General features: G+C 35.4%; 1 protein-coding gene across 10 annotated transcripts in view; it reads left to right on the top strand.

Annotated features, from left to right (window-relative positions):
• Positions 1–22,877, top strand: part of ADK (adenosine kinase) — a 481,834-nt gene that overhangs the window by 327,529 nt on the left and 131,428 nt on the right. For all 10 annotated transcript variants that reach the window (XR_014828152.1, XR_014828151.1, XR_014828153.1 and 7 more), the window contains one exon: positions 6,825–6,995. Coding sequence is in view for 4 of the 10 variants with exons in the window: in XM_084997382.1 (XP_084853508.1) it covers positions 6,825–6,995 (171 nt within the window). In the remaining 6 variants the exon portion in view is untranslated. The remainder of the gene's footprint in view (positions 1–6,824; positions 6,996–22,877) is intronic.

Raw genomic sequence — 22,877 nt, forward strand, 5'->3', positions numbered from 1 at the left:
AATTACAGTTTTTGTTTTCTTCAGATGTATGTCAGTGCTAGAGTTGCTGGATCATGTGGTAGTTCTGTTTTTAGTATTTTAAGGAACCTCTGTACTATTTTCCAAGTAACTGCACCAATTTACATTCCCACCAACAGTGTACAAGTATCTCCTTTTCTCCACATTCTTGCTAATATGTGTTATTTGAAGAGTTTTTTGTTTTTTTGTTTTGTTTTGTTTTCTTTTTTTGGTTTTGTTTTTGTTCTTAGGGCCGCACTTGCAGCATATGGAAGTTCCCAGGCTAGGGGTCGAATCAGAGCTACACCACAGCCACAGCAACTTGGGATCCAAGCCACATCTGCAACCTACACCTCAGCTCATGGATCACCTCAGCTCATGGATCACTGACCCACTGAATGAGGCCACGGATCGAACCCACATCCTCACAGATACTAGTCAGATTCGTTTCCTCTGTGCTACAATGGGAATTCAGTGAAGACTTTTTGATGATAACCATATTGAGAGGTGTGAGGTGATATCTCATTATGTTTTTGATTTACATTTCTCTGAAGATTAGCATTTTAAGCATCTTTTCATGTGCCTATTGTCCATCTGTATATCTCCTTTAGAAAAATGTCTTTTCATACATTCTTCCCATTTTTTTCTTTTTTTTTCCTTCCCATTTTTTAATCAGATTGTTTATTTAGTGGGTTGTATGAGTTTTTATATAACATTTTGGATATCAGCCCCTTATCCATCATATCATTGCAAACTTTTTCTCTCATTCATTACGTTGTCCTTAGTTTTGTACATGGTTACCTTTGCTATACAAAAGCTTTTAGGTTTGGTTAAGTCCTATTTGTTTACTTCTGCTTTTATTTCCTTTGCTTCAGGAGATGCATCCAAAAATTATTGCTATGATTTATGTCCAAGACTGTTCTGCCATTATTTTTCTCAAGGAATTTTATGGTATCCCATCTTACTTTTAGGTCTTTTAGAATATACAAGAGATAAAAAGACAGTCTCTTCAATATGTGGTGCTGGGAAAACTGAACAGCTATGTGTAAAAAAAAAAAAAAATTAGAACATTTACTAACATCAAATACCAAAATATCTGTTGTATATTTATCTGTTGTATATTCTTGCTTCTTTGTCATAGATTAATTGACTAATGAGTTTCTTTCTTGGCTCTCTCTTCTCTTCCATTGATCTGTGTGTCTGGTTTTGTGCCCATACCATACTGTTTTGATTACTAAAGCTTTATGGTATAGTCTGACATCAGGGATCATGATTTTTCCAGCTCTCTTCTCTTTTAGGATTGCTTTGGAAGTTTGAGGTCTTTTTTCGTTCCATGTAGTATAGGATTATTTGTGCTACATCTTTGGGAAATGCCTTGGGTATTTTGATAGCAATTGCAATGAATCTATAGTTTGCTTTGTGCAGTATGGACATTTTAACAATATTAGTTCTTCTAATCATTGAACATAGAACATCTTTATAATTTTTTGTATTATCTTCATTTACCTTCATCAGTGTTGTATAGTTTTCATAGCATAGGATTTCACATCTTTGGTTAAGTTTATTCCTAGGTATTTTATTTCCAATGTGATTTTAAATGAGCAATTTCATTTCTTTTATTTTAGTATTTTAAATATTTCAATTACCTACATTTCCCCATGAATGTAGGAACCCTGATAAGTCCTCAGAGTGGTTGAATTATAACAAATCTACATACTAGGGATTTCCAAGCTTTAGGTCTGTCTCTGCTAAAATGGTTCTTTGGCTCTGCCTTAGTCTTTCCCCATTCCTCCCACTCCTGCCTTTTTGTTTTGTTTCATTTTCCACTCTAATGGATAAAAGTGTCTCACTTTACCCTAAATTCTGATTAATATTACTCAGCCTCTAAGTGTTGGAATCTGTTTTCCTTTTGGCTGCTTATAGGGACAAAGAATAGCAAGGTTAACTCTTGTGTTGACTGAAATCCCTACTTAGAAAATTACAAGATTTTTGTTGATTATATAAAGTATTTTTCTAAACTATAGCCATATAATCTCTTAGTCTGTTTTTATTACAAACCTGATATGGGAGGGGGTGTGAATTTATAATGGCACTGTTTTTATTCTCGGTGATACCACAGTCTGGATCATGTGGCCTAGCAGAAGATATAAATCTAGGAAGAAAATTATGGTTGGCATCAATTTTAAGTCTTTGCAGTCCAACAGAGCACAAATCCTAAATTGTTTAAATACTAAATATTTACTTAAAGAAAAACAAGAGACCATTCAAAAATGGAATTAATTTAAATTGTGAATTTGACTCATTTAAAAGCTGATAGTTTGTTGTATTCTTTGTAAAATTAACAAAATTGAAGTTATACTGTCCACATCACAATACTCTTGTGTTGCATTTTAAAGTAAAACACACAACATACACACATTTGGAAAGAGGCCAAATTTAGACTCCAGGGGCATGCTGTTCTGTACCTTAAATTACAATCAGATGTATTTTAGCACAGATCAAATTTTGAGTCTGAAGTCGGTGAGAAGCCTAATTATTTGACCAGGTTACTATTTATGTAGACCATTCTATGGCTGTCTGTGGTTAATCCATGGCTGGCAGAATGCTAGCTCTGGGAGGTTTTTATTTCATGCTGAAACAGTTTGGGGAAAAGTAGGGGGAAGGGGAGCTGTAAAGTCTCCTCCTTATATGAAAGACTAAAAAGCAAGTACATACATATTACTATGGAGGCAAGATGCTATATAAACTGTTCATTTTAATTCTCCAAGTGACAGAAATAGTAAAGCAGCTTGCATGCTCATAGTTTGCAAGTCACATGGTATTGGGTTAAGAAAGTAAGATGAAAACATTAAATATGTTACCTAAGACTTGTTATTTTTTAGAACTGTTGAATATTGGTAAAGAATTAATGGATTGTGGAGTTCCTACCGTGGCTCAGTGGTTAACAAGTCTGACTAGGAACCATGAGGTTGCAGGTTCAATCCCTGGCCTTGCTCAGTGGGTTAAGGATCCGGTGTTGCCATGAGCTGTGGTGCAGTTTGCAGATGCGGCTCGGATCCCGCATTGCTGTGGCTCTGGTGTAGGCTGGCAGCTATAGCTCCGATTAGACCCCTAGCCTGGGAACCTCCATGTGCCACAGAAGCGGCCCTAGAAATGGCAAAACAACAAAAAAGAAGAAAAAGAAAAAAAAAAGAATTAATGGATCAGAATTTTTAAATGATGTGAAAATTTTATGTTACTATGATAAGAAAATATTTTTATTACAATTTCATTAGCAGTGCCTTAATAAGATACAATTATAGTATAAAATTTTCTCTTTATATCTCAGAATTTATAAGTGCAAGAAACTCTTTAAAGATGGATCTCAATATACAGGACTCCTGCCACAAAGTTAATTTTTTAGTATTCTTTTAATGTTCACTTTGAGCATTAAAAATAATAACACAAAATGTTTTCCCTTTAAACTTTTCGAGTTTGCATGATAGAAGTGGTTTGTCCCATCAGTTATAAGCGTGTTTTTCAGTAGCTTTTTTGTAACTTTTAAAATAAGTTTCCTGGAGTTCCCGTCGTGGCGCAGTGGTTAACGAATCCAACTAGGAACCATGAGGTTGCGGGTTCAGTCCCTGCCCTTGCTCAGTGGGTTAACAATCCCACGTTGCCGTGAGCTGTGGTGTAGGTTGCAGACGCGGCTCGGATCCCGCGTTGCTGTGGCTCTGGCGTAGGCTAGTGGCTACAGCTCCAATTCGACCCCTAGCCTGGGAACCTCCATATGCCGCCGGAGCGGCCCTAGAAAAGGCAAAAAGACAAAAAAAAAAAAGTTTCCTTGTGTTGTCATGGTTATTTCTAACATTTATATGGTAGCCCTTCTCCCCTTCTTATTGTCATTTTCCTCACTTCTTCTGGTTCCTTTGCTCTAATTATTTTCCCTTTCTTGCTTCTTCATTCTTCTGTTTCTCCACTAGATCCTTCTCATTGAAGAGCAAAAATGCTCACATCTTCCCTGTTCTTAAAAACAACTCCACTACTCCCTTTCTTCCCCTAAAATTGTCTACTCAAACCACAGGCATTACCTCTGGAGTCATTTGAATTCAAACTCTGTCATATATTTATATATAAGTTGTCACCTGGGAAACATTTCTTAACACTCTTATCATGCCTTCTTTATTCATAAAATGAGAGTAATAACCATATCCACCTCATTGGTTTGATGTTAAGAAAAAATAACTAAGTTGATATACATACAACTTTTAGTATAGTGCCTGGAACATAAGAATTGCTCAGTGAATTTTAGATGATTCCATTATTAATCACTGGTAAAGCTCCCCAAGTAATTTATAATCCTTACCCTATCTCACCATTCTTTTTTTTAAACCACTGTTTTTGCCTTAATAACTTAGGTACTTTCTCCTGATTATGAAATCCTGAGATTTTTGCTCAGTCCTTTTCTCTCTCCTATTGACAGCTTTCTGTGCCTTTAAGTATCCTTGAAATTTCCCCTGATGGATTTCTCTATCATCACTTCTATTTCCACTTGCCTTCTTCTTGTACTCTACTTTTTTTATTGCTCAATTAATTTTATTACATTTATAGTTGTACAATGATCATCACAACCCAATTTTATAGCATTTCCATCCCAAACCCCCAGCCCATCCCCCTACTTCCTAACCTGTCTCATTTGGAAACCACAAGTTTTTCAGTCTGTGAGTCAGTATCTGTTCTGCAAAGAAGTTCATTGTGTCCTTTTTTTCAGATTCCACATGAAAGTGATAGCATTTGATGTTGGTGTCTTACTGTCTGACTGACTTCACTTAGCATGATAATTTCTAGGTCCATCCATGTTGCTGCAAATGCTGTTATTTCTTTCCTTTTAATGGCTGAGTTCACTTAGCATGATAATTTCTAGGTCCATCCAAGTTGCTGCAAATGCCATTATTTCTTTCCTTTTAATGGCTGAGTAACATTCCATTGTGTATATGTACCACATCTTCTTGATCCACTACTCTGTTGATGGACATTTAGGTTGTTTCCATGTCTTGGCTATTGTATATAGCGCTGCAATGAACATTGGAGTACATGTATCTTCTTGAGTCATGGTTTTCTCTGGATAGATGCCCAGGAGTGGGATTGCTGAATTAAATGGTACTTCTATTATTAGTTTTCTGAGGAATCTCCATACTGTTTTCCACAGTGGTTGCACCAATTTACATTCTCACCAGCAGTGTAAATAGGGTTCCCTTTTCTCCACATGCTCTCCAGCGTTTATTATTTGTAGACTGATGCTGGCCATTCTGGCTGGTGTAAGGTGACCTCAGAGTGGTTTTGATTTGCATTTCTCTAATAATTAGTGACGTTGAACATCTTTTCCTGTGTTTTTTGACCATCTGTCTTGTATTCTACTTTTTTCCTTTCCTTTTTTCCCCTGGCTTTTGTTCTTCTCTGTTTTATCCTTTGCCCTCCTGTTTTTCTCCATTCTCTTTCTTGGGAATGACAGCTTTCTTTTACCATCACCTTCTTCCATGACCTTTCTCCTGAGTCCAACTTCCTGATACATACTTGAAGGTCCCATAACACCTCTAATGTAATATGACTACAACTGACCCCCTTTCTTTGACATCCAAGACAGATCTTATTATGGATTTTCCTATTTCTATTAATAATAAAACCAGGTTTAAAACCTTAATGATCTTCTGATTTCTTTTCTCCTTTGTCACTCACATCTTAAACAGTTGCTGAGTCCAATATGTAATACTCCTTGTATGATTTCCCTTTACAGAACCAAATGCAGGTATTTATTGATTAATGCTACCAAATTAACCTTTGAATTCTCTTGTAAGCTTGTTATTCCTTTCTCTCAAGGGAAACTTCATTACCATCATTTATCCCCACCCCACCTAATAGACTCCTAACCTACCACTCAAGACCTTTTGTATTCTTAACTCAGCTGGCCTTTCCGATTTGATGTTCTTCTGCCCTTTGTGTATTCCTTCATTTCCTTATGAATCATCGAAACCAATTTCCTACATAAGCATACATGTCTTTGCTCATACTTTCTTGCATCTGGAAAGCATAAATATATAAAAGACTCTTACTAATACTTAAGATATAGCTAAATAGCATTTTAAAATATAACTCTCCTGACATGAAATTATAGTGAGAATAGTGTTTTATTTTATTACTGTATTATTTTCTCATTATTTCAAAATACTAATTCAGGACCTTCCTTAAAAATTCAATCTGGTTGTTTTATAAGGTTAACAAACTATCATTTTAGTAACCTAGTTTCATTTTAAAATACATACCAAGTCACTTACAAGAATCCAAACTGTTCGTATGAAGCTGTAAGGACCTAATCTGCTTTTGTTACCCTTTCTGTAATCAAAAAGTAATAATTGTCCTGAATGAGACCTTTCAATAACTTTTATGTAGATTTTCAGAATTCTTTTCAATACTGTATATACAATTCTGAAATACATGTCTTATTCTCTGATGTAATGGGAGAATATGATGCATATAGTACTCATTGGTGTTCCCTGATGGACTATTGGGGTAAGGATCCGGTGTTGTCATTGCTATGCTCCAGGTCACTGCTCTGGCACAGGTTTGATCCCTGACCTAGGAACCTCTGCATGCCTCGGGTACAGCAAAAAAAAAAAAAAAAAAAAAAAAGTAGAATGCTACTCATATGATAAACTTTTCTCATAATCATTTGTTAAGGAAATCGCCACAAAGTGCAAAAGCCTACATCATGTAGAGATTTCTTTTATTCTCACTGAGGGTGACTCTGTGGAGATAATATTTCTAACACCCCCATTTTCTTCTTTATGCAGGGTTTTTTCCTCACAGTTTCCCCAGAGTCAGTTTTAAAAGTGGCTCACCATGCTTCTGAAAACAACAGAATTTTTACTTTGAATCTGTCTGCACCATTTATTAGTCAGTTCTACAAGGAATCATTGATGAAAGTTATGCCTTATGTTGACATACTTTTTGGAAATGAGACGGTGAGTAACTTTTTTTATTTTATGGTACCTGGTTGTTTGGGTTCTGATTTGTGTATATGTTTAGAAATATGTAAATAAAAACCTAAATATTTGCATAGATATGCTTGAGAATTACACCGTAAAACTGCCTCAATTTGGACCACTCGAACCCAGTATTTTCAGTAATTCCTTCAGAGTATACTAATTTCTTATACAGTAAAAAATTAGTCTTTTAAAGGATTAGGCTTATTGAAGTTTATAACTTAAGTATAGTAAAAGTCACTCTTCTTAGTATACATTTCTGTGACCTTTTTGCAAATATATGTCTGTCATGTCACTATGACCAAGGGCAAGATAAAAACATTTTCATCACCTTTTTCAGTCAACTCTTCCCCTCATCCTTAGCATTTATAAATTTGAACTAATTTTTCTTCTCACCAATAAGTTATTTTCTTTCATTCTAAATCAGTGGAAAATAATTACTTTTTTTTGCTTATGTAGTGTTAATAGCTTCTGTCTAACCCGTAGATTTTAAAAATCCATAAACTAGAAAAAGAGAGAGACCTTCAGTCTATCTTCATGCGACCTGGGCAGTATCATTAACCTTCGTGAATGTCACAGTCTTTATGTATAAAGTGAAGGTGTATTATTTACCTCAGAAGTCCATTGTGACTTAAGGTCTATGGTTTTAACATAGTTTGATTATATTCATCGATTTTGTATCTAAATGAGGTAATTGTGTTGTCTGCCTAGAATAACATAAAATTTGACCTGGAAGTAATTTATGGGTTATTTGTGGAAATAATACGGTGTGAATATCTTCCAAGGCACTCAGCAGTTGAAGGAAATGCAACATTCTTAATGATTCACAGACTGACATAGTGGCAAGAAATAGCAGTAAAAGCCTTAATCTTCTAGATATCTGCTACAAGTCTCATTTAACTAAAATTCATGTTTTAGATTTTTCCTTTTTTCATTTGTATTTTCTGAAAGGTAAAGAAGGTACCTACCAAATGTACAACTCTAGCTCTTTAAATGGCATTAAAGAACTGGTCATTACTTTAGTAATCTGAGAATCTTTTGAAGCAACTGATACTTGAACCTAGAGTTTTTTATAGTTAGGAAAGAGTAGAATGGCAATACTTAATAAATGCTCTAAACTTTAAGAAGACAAACTTTAAAACTTTTTAAAGAGATAAATATCATTCCAGAGAGTAAGATTTTGGAAGTAGACCACTTGAGAGGATTAATACCATCAAAAATTCAATTCTGACTTTTAAGAATCTTGAAGGACCTTAATTAAAAAGAAAATGAGGAGGAACCTTAATAAAAATAAAAAGCATTGTGGAGCACACAAAAAAAAACTCTTTAATAAGAACTCAAATTTGTAAAGCATATGTAAAAAACATAGGAAGCATTTAAAGAACCACAGAACAATGCTAAAAGTTTTTCAGAGAAATGAGGCCCAAGAATGATTAGGTTTGAAGAAAATGCTAATGATATCAACATGGCCTTCATTGTTTAAAAAAACTCCAATGTGCAATCAACAGAAAAAGTAATTGGACTTCATCAAAATTAAATAGAACATGATAGAAGATAACATGAGAAAAAGAATGTATATATATGGAGTTCCGTCGTGGCGCAGTAGTTAACGAATCCGACTAGGAACCATGAGGTTGCAGGTTCAGTCCCTGCCCTTGCTCAGTGGGTTAACAATCCAGCGTCGCCGTGAGCTGTGGTGTATAGGTCGCAGACGCAACTTGGATCCAGCGTTGCTGTAGCTCAGGCGTAGGCTGGCAGCTACAGCTCCGATTCGACCCCTAGCCTGGGAACCTCCATATGCCGTGGGAGCGGCCCAAGAAATAGCAAAAAGACAAAAAAAAAAAAAAAAAAAAAAAGAATGTATATATATATGTATAACTGGATCACTTTGATTTACAGAAGAAATTGATAGAACATTGTAAATCAACTATAATAAAAATTTTTTTGACTTTTATGATCAAAGGATACTATTAAGAAAGTGCAAAGACAGCCCATGGATGGGAGAAAATATTTGCAATTAATATATAGGATAAGGGATCAATATCCATGTTTTATAACTCAGGTATATCTCAACAAGAAAACAATCTAGTGTGAAAATTGTCAAAGGACTTAAAGATTTCGCCAAAGAAGATACACAAATGGCCAATATATATGGAAAATGCTCACCATCACTAATCGTTTGAGAAATTCTTATTAAACCAAAATGAGATATTACTTGACGCTCATTAAGATGGTTATTTTTAAAAAAAATGGAAAATAACAAGCATTGACAAAGACGTGGAGAAATGGGAACCATTGTGCATAGCTGATGGGAATGTAAAATGGTACAGCTGCTGTGGAAAATAATTTCGTGGTTCCTCAAAACATTAAAAAGAGAATTATCATCATATGATCACAGCAATTCCACTTTTGGGTATAACCCAAAAAACTTCAAAGCAGGGATTCAAATACTCGTACATCAATGCTTAGCAGCGTTATTCACAGTTGCCAAAAGTTGGAAACAAACCAAATGTTCTTCAGCAAATGAATAGATAAACAAATTCTTATATACATACAGTGGAATATTATTCAGCCTTGAAAAGGAATGGATTCTCATACATGGTACAATTTGAATGTATATTTTATCATAATTTTTAAAAAGTGAGTGAGTCTTTGAATCAGTAAAATTTGACTAGAATTTAGTATAGATTATTAAAGAAATTATTTTTCCCTACTTAGAAGAGGAAGTCATAAAATTACAAGCTGCCACATGGATTCAAGTCATGTCAGGATATCTTTTCATTTTTTTGATATGATTGCAATTCATATAAATTCATTTCAAGAAATAGGTAGTACCTGTTATGGCAGACCAGTAAACGGTGGGTGTATAGTATATTTGTGATGATTTGTCATAATGTGGCTTATAGAATAATAAATTTTAGATACATGGAAGTTAGATATATTTGACATTTTATTGAGCCAGGCTCACAAAACCTTCTGATAAATTAATAGATCTCTATGATATGCCTCAGTGTTTACCCTGAGCTTTGCTCAAGTAAACTATCAAATATTCAGATAAAGGGAGATATCATTGTGGCTCAGCAGTAACGAACCCGTTTAGTATCCATAAGGATGTGGGTTCGATCCCTGGCCTTGCTCGATGGGTTAAGGATCTGCCATTGCCTCAAGCTTCAGTATGGGTTGCAGATGTGGCTTGGATCCCATGTTGCTGTGGCTGTGGCGTGGGCCAGCAGCTGCAGCTCCGATTCAACCCCTAGCCTGGGAACTTCCATATCCCACAGTACAGCCCTAAAAACAAAAACAAAAATTCAGATAAAGCTGTATCTGCAGATAATGTAAGTGTGGAGGATGCAAATAATGCAGTACATTAACAAATATCAAGTAAGTTGAACTTTAAAATGAGACTTTGAACAATTTTAATAGATTGGGAATATCAGTTGAGTGATGAAATTTAGTAAGGATAAAAAAAATGATACCATACTCTATTATAACAAGCAAGTATGGTATTATGAGCTTTATCTCTTTAATCGCATCTTTCACTGTTCTCCTTGAATATGCTAGTAATAATAAACTCTTCACTTCTCTAGGAGACAAGGGACATTTCATTTCTAAATTGCAATGGAGTGTGAAATATATTTCTCAGGGAATATAGATAGGATTATTTTGTCCTTTTCCTCCTCTTCCTCCTTCCAAAAGACTCCCAAATCTACTGTGTTTAATATAAGTTCTAAAAATGTCAACACTTAGGTAAAACCAAATGCACTTGCCTCTTATTTTCTACCTGATGCCATTTTTCCTTTCATAGAATTGTATACTAGTATTGATGTTTAAAGCTTTTTTGATAACCTCAAAAAGTATTTTAAAAAAAAGAGGCCTTGTCCACCAAGGCTGTCTCTTCAAGGTTGATGAAGGAAAGTGATCCTTGTAAGACAAGCAATAAATGAGTGCTATAATTATCCCAGTTTACCACTTGGAAAGAATTTCCAGGCCATTGCGTAGAGGAGAACCCTCGCAGAGCTAGGCAATCTCTTTGAATTGAGGAGACGGAGCTGGAAGTTCAGGAAATCTAACAGATAGCTAGCTGGAGTGTGCAGTTCATGGTACCAGAAAGGAAAGCGCTTCATGGAGTGAGAGATTGGCTGAGTCCCACCCAAGTTTTTTAGCTGAGTACTAATCAGTTGTGAAGAAACTAATGAAGGCTGGGGAAAGAACCACCTGAAAAGAACCTAGGGAATAATCTTCAGAGTAACCATTCTCATTCTACTAGTCAAAGCTGATAACCTCATGATTCATAGGCTTCAGATAGGGTACTCAGAACACTAGTGGGGCAAAATTAGTCTAGAGTGAAGCTCCTGTTGTCCCTCATAGCAGTATTACCCCAGTATGCATACAGTCTCCACCATTGGGTTGAAGAAGTTCTCTTCCATTTTTAGTACTCTGAGGGCTTTTTGTCAGGAATGGATGTTGAATTTTGACAGATATTTTTTGTGATTTTAACCAATCCAGCCTGATAATATATAAAAAGGATAATTCATCATGACCAGGACAGTAGGGTTGGTTTACCAATCAATACAATTCACCTTAGTAAAAACAAAAAAACATTTTTATCTTAATAGACACAGAAAAAACATGTTAAAATCTAACATCCATTCCTTCTTTAAAAAAAAAAAAAAAAAAAAAAAACTAAGAATAAAAGGGAACTTCTTCAACCCAGTGCAGGATATCTACCAAAAGATGTATAGCTAACATCATACTTAATGATTAAAAACTGAATGCTTTCCTCTGAGGCCAGGGACAAAACAAAAATGTTCACTCCTTCCACTTCTATCCAACATTGTACTGGAGGTTCTAGCCACTGCTGATAAGGCATGAATAACATCCAGATTAGAAAGGAAGAAAAACTGTCTTATCAAACACTATGATTGTCTTTGTAGAAAAACCTATGAAATCTACAAAGAGCTATTAGAAGTAAAAGTGAGTTATCAAGATTGTGGTAGACAAGATAAACATAAGAAAACCCATTGTATTTCTACATAGTAGCAGCAAACTCTCAGAAATTTAAATTTAAAATTTCTTTTCCATTACCACAAAAATATATAACATGTAAGGCCAGATACTACTCCTAGAGGAAAACAGACAGAACACTCTTTGTCATAAATCATAGCAACATCTTGTTTGATCCACCTCCTAGAATAATGACAATAAAAACAAAAATAAACCAATGGGACTTAATTAAACTCAAAAGCTTTTGCACAGCAAAGGAAACCATTAAAAAAATGAAAAGACAACCCACAGAATGAGAGAAAATCTTTGCAAATGATGTAACCAACAAGGCTTAATCTCCAAAATATGCAAACAATTCATACAACTCAACAACAAAAAAACAACCCAGTTGGAAAATGGGCAGAAGACCTAAATAGACATTTCTCCAAAGAAGACATACAGATGGCCAGCAGGCACATGAAATCATGCTCAACATCACTAATTATTAGAGAAATGCAAATCATAACTACAGTGAGATACTACCTCGCACCAGTGAGAATGCCATCATTAACAAGTCAGTAAACAAGAAATGCTGGAGAGGATGTGAAAAAAAGGGAACCCTCCTTCACTGTTGGTGGAAATGTAAATTGGTACAACCACTATAGAAAGCAGTATGAAAAAAAAAAAAGGAGTTCCCGTCGTGGCGCAGGGGTTAACGAATCCGACTAGGAACCATGAGGTTGCAGGTTCAGTTCCTGCCCTTGCTCAGTGGGTTAACGATCCGGCGTTGCCATGAGCTGTGGTGTAGGTCGCAGACGTGGCTTGGATCCCCCGTTGCTGTGGCTCTGGCGTAGGCTGGTGGCTACAGCTCTGATTCGACCCCTAGCCTAGGAACCTCCATATGCCGCGGGAGCGGCCCAAGAAATGGGAAAAAGACAAAAAAAAAAAAGAAAAGAAAAGAAAAGAAAGCAGTATGGAGGTACCTCAGAAAACTAAATATAGAACTACCACATGATCCAGCAATCCCACTCTTGGGCATCTATGCAGACAAAACTTTCATTGAAAAAGATACATGCATCCCTATGTTCATTGCAGCTAATATTTACAGTAGCCAAGACATGGAAACAACCTAAATGCCCATCAACAGATAAATGAATTAAGAAAACGTGGTACATATACACAATGGAATATTATTCAGCCATAAAGAGGACAAAATAATGTCACTTGCAGCAACATGGACAAACTAGAGGGTCTCATTCTAAGTGAAGTAAGTCAGAAAGGGAAAGACAAACACCCCATGATATAACTTACATATGGAGTCTAAAATATGGCACACATGATCTATCTACAAAGCAGAAACAGATCAAAGTCATGCAGGACAGACTTATGTTTGCCAGGCGGAGAGGGGAAGAGGGAGTCAGATGGGGAGTTTGAGGTAGATAAATGCAGACTCACATTTGGAACGGACGGGTGATGGGGTCCTGCTATATAGCACAGGGAACTGTGTTCAGTCTCTTGCGTTAGAACATGAAAAAAAAAAAGAATGTGTGTGTTTGGGTAGCTGAGTCACTTTGCTTAACAGGAGAAATTGAAGGAACACTATAAATCAACTATACTTTGATAAAAAAATTTTTATATGTTATGCTTTGAGATGAACACTGCAAAATATTGTTGAGAAAAATAACCAAGTAAATGGAGAGAGGGGGGCATGTTCATAGACTTTAAGACTGTTAAGATCTCAGTTCTCAAATTGGTCTATAGATTCAACATAATTTAATTAAAATCCCAGCAGATTACTTGTTTGTTTTGTAGAAGTCGACCAGCTTATTCTAAAATTAGTATGGAAAAGCACTGAACTAGAATAGCCAAACCAACTTTGGAGAGAAAAAAATGAGAGGACCTACATTGCATGGAGTCAAGACTTATTGTAAAACTACAGTAATCAATGCAATGTGGCATTGACCTAAAGATATACAAATAGATCCATGGAACAGAGGACATAGTACACAAATAGACCAACGATTGATTTTTTTCTAACAGTTTCAGAAATCATTCTATAGAGAATAGTGTTTTTAGCAAATTATGCTATAGCACTTGAATATGCATATCTTAAAAAGCAAACTTCAGTTCATACAACGTCAAACTGCACACAACATACAGCAGCTATTCAAGTATCTAACATTAAAAATTTTGACCGTACCAAGTATTTGCAGGTTATGGAGCTGCTAGAACTATCACATACTGCTGGTGAGAATGCAAAGTGGTGCAACTACTTTGAAAAATAGTTTGCCAGTTTCTTACAAAGTTATATATACACACACTGTATGACCTAGCTACCCTATTCCTAGGTATTCATCCAAGAGAAATGAGAGTGTATGTACATATAAACACATATATGAATGCTTATAGGAATTTTTATTTGTAATATCCAAAGAAGCAACTCAATGTCCATTAACTGATGACTAGGTAAACAAATAGTATCCATATACTAGAATACTACTTTATAAAAGAAGTGTTCATACATGCACCAATATGGGTGAATCTCAGAATATTTCTACTGAGTGAAAGATTAGCTGCCAGACAACAAGTACATTCTGAATGACTCCACTTAAATTAAATTGTAGAAAATTCAAACTGTAGTGGCAGAAAACAGAATCATAGTTATCTGGTAAGTTTGCTATGAGGCTGTCTTTACTGAGTTTTGTACCCAAACTTAAATTCATTAAACTAATTCTGTGAGGCTGTGATCACAAGGGGATATGATAAAACTTTTGGATGCAATGAATATGTTCCTATCTTGATTGTAGTTTTGGTTTCAAAACTTAGATGTGTCAAAACTTATCTAATTAGATAATTTATGCAGATTATTGTATGTGAATTATACTTTTTAAAGCTTTTTGAAAGAATACATACTGTGTGACTCCATTTACATAAGTTTAAAAATAGGAAAAACTAATCTAGAGTAGTTGAAATAACAAGCTCTAAAGAAGCATTAAAATGAAGACACAAAGTAGGTGAGGGAAATTAAAGGGCTCTCCCCCAGAGAAAATGAAGTGCCGCCTTCTTTTTTGTTTATCATATATCGAATTTCTGTTATTTTTGTGAAAGATCCCTTATATTTCAATGGCAATATCAAGCCAGAGGAGGAGTTCTTTGACAGTCCTGGGTTTTAATATTGGCAGACTATTAAAAATTACTATTGGATAATGCTTTAAAGTTACATAGGGTATTCATTAAAACCATCATTTAATCTGTGTAACAGTTCAGTGGCTGCTTTTCTAATGCATGTGAAATTTCAGCTTGACTCACAGAAAGTACCATTGACTCCTGAACAGCATGGGGGGGGCGGCATTTAGAGGTGTCACTCCTTAATGCTCTAAAAGTCTGCCCCCCTCCCCCACATTCATCATTCCACTGCACTTCCCCCCACCCCATTCCAACCAACAGCAGATTGTGCTGTAGTATTTACTACTGAAAAAAATCTGCATGTAAGCAGACGCATGCAATTTTCAAACCAGTGTTATTCAGGGGTCAGCTTTACTCAGTTTTTATAAGGTAGTGTTGAAGGTGTTCTTAGGAGTATTGCTATTATTCCTCTCAAGTAGCACTTAACTAATTTGCTTGGATAACACGCACTCTCCATTATCTTGTTAAAGAGTAATAAGTAGTTCCAAGTGAATGAAGGAAAACTATTATGCTTTTAGGCTATTCTCTGATATACCAACTTATTTCTTTTTCTACAAATTTGCTTGTTTCTCTATTTATTTGTTCCTAAGCCTTTTTAAAGTAATTTTTTCATTACACAATCATTTATTGATTATAATCTGATAAAATGTGAGTATATATAGAATGAGAATTAGTTTAATGAATTTAAGCTGGGTACAAAACTCAGTAAAGACAAATTGCTTTAAAAAGTTATTCTTGAATTAGATATGATCATGAAAAATACAGAAGATTAAAGAAAAAAGAAACTATAAATATCTATACTCAAGAGTACTTCATAGAAATCTTAAAGTTTTGGCTCTGCTTTAAAGAAACTGAAAGAATTCATAAACTTTGAATTATGGATCTGATCCTATAAAAAAACTTTAGAATTTCAGTCAGCATATATACACTAAAAGCCTTAACCTTACTTAACCTTACTTAAATATTAGCAAATGATGTATCTTCATATATTCATAAAATGTTTGGGCTTTTTCAATTAAAATTTTGAAATTTAATCAATTTCCTCATTTATTAGGAAATTGTTTCTTCCATTTCCTTATATGTAAAGTGGGATTTGTGTAGAAATACCAGATGATCTTTTCAATTTTTTCTCATAGCTTAAAAATGTTTTTTAAAAAACTGAATTCATTTTCTCAGATATGTTCAGTAACACTGACCAATTTTCCTATAAATCAGGGAAGTCCTTGCTCTAAAATAATATAATCCCTAACATTAATTTTAGATAGTTATTCTTTTTCACTATTAGCCTTAACAGGCTCAACTGTAATGCCTTACAAGTTAGATTTTTCCCTTCTCTCACCTCTACTATTTGTTTTCTCTGTTTGATTTGCCTAAGGAAAAGAATATTATTCTCTAAGGAATATCTGAAAGTATTTGGCTGAGTTCATTCTGAGACAAAATAGAAGCGTCCAAAGGAATGCCATTGCTGTATCAATATGATAAAAACAGTATAAATGAACTGATAGGATTTACTTTTTTTCTTTCATTGTGGTAAAAAATACATAACATTAACTTTACTATTTTTAAGAGTGTAATTTATTGCCTTTAAGTATACTGACAGCATTGTGCAATCGTCAACATTATCCATTCACAGAACTTTTCCATCATTCCAAAACAGTAGCTCTACACCCATTAAACAGTACTCCTAATCCCGACTTTCACCCAGTGCCTAGTGAACACTGTTCTGTTTGGTTTTTGGTTTTTGTCTTTTTAGGGCCGCACCCTCGGCATATGGAGGTTCCCAGATTAGGGGGTCTAATTGGAGCTGTAGCCGCTGGCCTACACCACAGCCACGCCAGATCTGAGCCATGTCTGCGACCTACACCACGGCTCACGGCAACGCCGGATCCTTAACCCAGTAAGCAAGACCAGGGATGGAACCTGCAACCTCATGGTTCCCAGTCGAATTCGTTAATCACTGAGCCACCACGGGAACTCCTGAACACTTCTATTCACTATGAATTTGATTATGCTAGGTACCTAAAAAAGTAGAATTATACTTATTTATCTGTCTGGCTTATTTCACTTAATAATGTTTTTAAGTTCCTCCATGTTGTAGCATGCCTCAAAGTTTCCCAATTGTTTATTCATTCATCTGTTAAAGGGTTTCTATTTGTTTTAACCTTTTTGTGACCTTGCCCGAGGCATGTGGGAATTCCTGGGCCAGGCATCAAACCTGCACCACAGTAGCAACCCAAGCCACAGCAGCCAGATCCTTAACCCACTAGCCATAAGGGAACTCTGTTTTTACCTTTTGTGTGCATGTATGTCTTTTGGGAGCTGCACCCATGGCATATAGAAGTTCCCAGGCTAGGCGTCAAATTGGAGCTGCAACTGCTGGCCTACACCACACCTACAGCAACGCCAGATTCAAGCTGTGTCTGTGACCTACACCACAGCTCACGGCAATGCCAGATCCTTAACCCACTGAGCAGGGCCAGTCCTCATGGATTCTAATCAGGTCTGTTATTGCTGAGGTATGATGAGCATTCCCTATTTTTAGCTTTTGACATTTGTTAATAATGTTGCTTCTATGAACCTTGATGTACAGATATCTGTTCAAGACCCTACTTCCAGGACCTTTTGAGTATATAGAAGTGGAATTGGGAGTTCCCGTCGTGGCACAGTGGTTAATGAATCTGATGAGGAAACATGAGGTTGTGGGTTTGGTCCCTGGCCTTGCTCAGTGGGTTAAGGATCTGGCGTTGCCTTTAGCTGTGGTGTGGGTCACGGATGGGGCTCGGATCCTGTGTGGCTGTGGCTGTGGCTGTGGTGTAGGCCAGTGACTACAGCTCCGATTCGACCCCTAGCCTGGGAACCTCCATGTGCCGCAGGAGCAGCTCAAGACAAAAAGACAAAAAAAAAAAAAGAGGTGGAATTACTGGATGGTATGATAATAATTTTTATTTTTAACTTTTAAAAACCTGTTTAACTTTTTGAGGAACCACCAAATTGTTTTCCACTGCAGCGTCACCAGTTTGCATTCCCAACAGCAATGCACAAGAATTCTTACCTCTCCACATCCTTGCTAACACTTGTTATTTTCCGTTTTTTTTTTTTGTTTTTTTTTTTTTTGGCAAAATCCATCCTAATGGGTTTAATATAGCATCTCATGGTGATTTTGATTTGTGTGATTTACTTTTAACCCAGATTGAGAAATGCATACAGATAAATTTCTTTGTTGTCCCAACTAAAAATTCTTGGTAACCTGTAAAATTGCATTTTATAGTTTTAAACTACACATCTGAATTTACTGGTTGTTCTTGTTAAATTAGTCTTAAAACTACTGTAATACATAAATTCTTTAAATGTTACATTGTATTTTTTGATTTGTTTCTGACATCCTCAAAGTTTAAATCATTTCTCTCCAGCGACAACCGTTTGTTACCTAGACTCACAAGTAATCAGCTTAATAAAGGACATTCTATATGCAGGCAATTATAGTCATTGATGCCTGCTAATGCAAGCTGCTTTGTAGTCATTATCTAGCAATACGGGACTAAAGAACTTGATTATTCTTGTTTTTCATTTTTATTAAATTAAGAAGTTTTTTTGAATAGTGTCATCTTGCAAATGGTTCTTAAGAGTAATACCTTTCAAGACTCCATAATCACTAGATAATTAACCTGCCAGGATTAAGTATACTCAACTTTGCCTCAGGATGCTTAACTCTCAAATAAAGTCAATTATCTCATGATAATAACTACTTTGTCAAGAGTTACCACTTAATTCCACACTGAAACGTCACTCTCACCCATACAATGTGCTTTAAGATAGAGTTTAAATAATAAAATACAGCTTGCAAATTGGGTAGAATTTAGTTTAATTATTTCATACATTTTAAGAATGCTGCATTTTAGGTAAAACTCCCCCTCATAGACCTAGTATTTTGAATCTCACAGATGATTTCTGTTTTCAAAGATTATATGTTACTCTGTTTCATCCATCTTTTTGCTGGCAATATTCCCATGTTGTACATTTTCTTGCAAGGAAATCCATTTTTTAAACCTATTGATCCTACAGAAGATTCAGTATATTAAAAATCTCTAGTGTAGGTCAGGAAAATAGAAATTACTGTCTCTTTCCTGAGTGATGATTTAACTTTTAAAAAAAAATGTCTATTTTAGCCAGGAATGAATTACAAAACAGTAAACAAAATTCTGCAGTTCTGTCGTGGCTGAGTGTGGCTCTTCAATCATATTAGGACAGTGATATATATAGCCAAGAACAGTAATGCTACTTAATGCATCAGGACATTTTGAAACATAAAATTGACTTCACTTATTTGAATTTTTGTTTTCTAAACCTGAATAATGGTTCTGTCCTCTTACAAGAAAACCCTGATCATCTTTTTGCTAAACCAGATGGAATAGGTTAACTTTTTATTTCACATATTTTCCTGGAGGAGGAAGGGGATATTTATTGATGTTTATTGTTTACTCTGTTAAATCCATCTTAATCTTTCTAACAGCCATTGATTCTTTTTTAAAAATGCTAATATAAAAATTAATAGTTGGAAAACAGCAGTAGTGCTTTTAATTGTAAATAACCTTTGATAAACTCTGTCTTATCTGAAGTATTTTGTCTGTGTCTATACAAAGATGTCTTTTGCTATTTCAATATGAAAATCTGTGTAAATCTTTAAATTATGTGTGCCAAGTATAGGAAGTGCTGTACATGTATACATCTTCATCCCAATAGTCTCTCTTTAGTTAGGAGACTTTCTCTTTTTTATAAGTTTGTTTTTTAATTTTTGGAAAAAAATTCTCCCTTCTCTCTCAAATCTGTGCACATTTTATCCTCAGAGAATTCCTTTTTGAATTTTTACATCTTTTTGTCGAATCTAATTCTTTGCAATACATGATTTCCAAACGCTTTCAGAAAGCAGGCTGTCACCAAATCCATATTCTGACAGTAGAAGAGATGGTCTTTTCTTTTCTCATATCAGGATGTTTCCAACATGAACATGGGTAACAGAGCTGTGTCTCAAATGATAATTCTACCCTATTAAGTATACAAAGGTGTCTAGTTTCTTCCAAGGAATGATGGAATTCACCTCCCTGAGGCTCTTCATGTAGAGCTTTCCATTCCTCTTTCATTACTATAAGCAAAGAGAGTGAAAGGAGCCTGTGATATAGACAAAAACTAAGGTTGTTGTAAGATCAGCCCAGAAAGGGGGAAAGATGTTTTGGAGAAGATATATTTTGAACCTCTTCAGAATAATTAAAACTTATGGTGCTCTTATAAAATTCTGATATATTTTCTGCTGAGGATAATGAAATTTCAGTCAAGACAGGGCTATGGCATTGTAAGACTGCTGCTTATTAGCTCTTGGATTTAACTTTCTCCTCAAGGCCTTTCTGATATATTTTACTCATCTGAAAAAAAAAAAAAAATGAGATTCACTGTAGCACAAGGGAGCCTTCTAATGTCAGTGGCACGTTGTAAAGATGTGCTGTGGGAAGGATTTAGAAGAAGCTAAAGGCTATTTAGCAATGTGCTCTCTTCCTTCCTTTCTACTAAACTCTTCCCTTGCCTCCTTTTCTCTTCCGATCCTCACCAACATATTCTTCCTTTCTTACTCCCTTCGTCTCCCTCCTCTTACCAAGCTACATTGGCTCTCTAAGGATGAAAGGTTTTTAAATCATTCCCAAACTCATCATTGGTAAAAAGCCCTGTGATTTGAAACGGTTTGAATTACTATGGAGATAATCATACTTAATGCAGTAATGCCTTTCTGTGTTATTTAGTATTTCAACTCATCTTTTTATTTGAGTGTTTTAGTTACTGTGCTATAAATTTGTGGCCATTTTAAAATGTATTATTTGTCTAGTGTGCCATGATATAAAAGTAATGAGTGAATATTAAACATTTTATTTAATGAATTTAAAATTTTTCTTATTAAAATTATAATGAAATTGACTTATGCTTATAAATAAAAACAAAGTTTATATGACAAAAGAAGAAGCAAAGAACTAGTAACTACATTTAGAAAATTTGCTTTTTGACTCACCTTGAGTTCCTCTATGGCTTTCTTCTTTGACATTAGGAAATATCAAAATTGGCAAATTTTAAATAGGTTCTATAGATTAGTTAGTAGTATTTTATCAATAGAAATTTTCTAGCTTTAATGATTCTAAAATGGTTATGTAAATATCCACATTTGGATATTTCCTTTATCTGATCCAGATCCAATTTTAGGATCCAGGATCCCTTTTAATTTAATAACTATCTTGTAGGGAAATACAAAGACAGTTATAGTAGTACAAAATTAGTAGCCAGTGAGAACCTCAGAGCTGCCATATTTTGTGCTTTCATTGTATTTTCACCTACTAATTTTAGTATTCGTTGATAATTCTTGGCTCTAGCAATTACTGTGGTATTTGCCAAATGGTGATTTTTCTCTTACTATCATTTCTTCTACATTTATTAATTGGAACTCTGTGTCAGGACAAACTTGTTCCTCTCCACTTATTATTTGTTTATGTCATTATAATTTATGTATATTTACTTCTATGGGTTATAATCCTTTTAAAATCATTACTTTGTTTCTCCAATTATCTCAATTAGGGCCTTTGGGAACTCTTTCGTGTTGGCTCCTCTGTTCTTTTGAAGCCCCCTGTTTAATGTTTTAGCTTGTCTTTACTTTCTGGCATTACAAGTTGTTCCAAGTTCATTTTGTATTCTTCCTGTCTCAGCCCTGGGATCATCTGTTTCTTCATAGAGTTCTGGTTCCTTGAAGCCTGGTTTATTAGAAATCCTGCTGTGGCATAGCAAGTTAAGGATTCAGCGTTGTCTCTGCAGAGGCATGGGTTCAGTCCTCAGCCCAGTGACATTGCTGCAGCTTTGACTTAGGTTGCAGCTGAGCCTCAGATTCTACCCCTGGCCCAGGAACTTCCATATGCCAGGGGTGCAGCCAAAAAGAAAGAAAGAAATTGTACTTGGAAAACAAGCACTGGGAAGTAGGTGTGCTCAGTGCTACTGGCTGTCTTCTGGGCCCTCTCAGCAAACAGACCTAAAAAATATGTGTGTGAATATACATATACACTTTTATATCCATCTATATATCTATCTTCCTATACTCGTATTTAAAATTATGAGGCTGTACGTACATTGCAATCCAGCATCACAAGGTTAAATCTAAACTCCCTTCTTCCTTATTCATATTTCCTTTCCTTGGCAGTAAAAAAACCTGGCTTTCATTATCTGCAATTTAATGACTCATTTGCTCAAAACTAAAATACCTATAGTTTTAGAATTGCAAAACTACCCTTGGTGTACACTCTCCAATGTATTTTGTGTGTGGGAGGGGCACGGATTAGTAGCTAGAAGACAGACAGTGATAGGCAGCCTATAAAATATTCCTAATTGGGCTCTTCTTCTTGGTATTTGTGGTCTTGTGTAATCCCCTCTCCTTGACTGTGGGGCTGGAGCTAGTGACTTAAAACAAAAAGAATATAGCAAAAGTGATAATATGTCATTTCCAAAACTAGATGACAAAAGTTCTGTGACTTCTGTCTGCCTTTCCCTCTCTTGCTCACTCTCTCGTGGAGTCCTCACTCCTGGGAAAATAAGCTGTCATGTTTTGTAGCCCTAAAGAGAGACTCAGGTCAAGGAACTGATGTCCTAAAATTAGTAGCCAGTGAGGACCTC

This window comes from Sus scrofa, chromosome 14 (assembly GCF_054392235.1).
Source record: "Sus scrofa isolate SSC_HxYL_T2T_F1_AM1 chromosome 14, Sscrofa_HxYL_maternal_Yorkshire_Landrace_v2.0, whole genome shotgun sequence".
In the NCBI taxonomy this organism is placed as follows: domain Eukaryota; kingdom Metazoa; phylum Chordata; class Mammalia; order Artiodactyla; family Suidae; genus Sus; species Sus scrofa.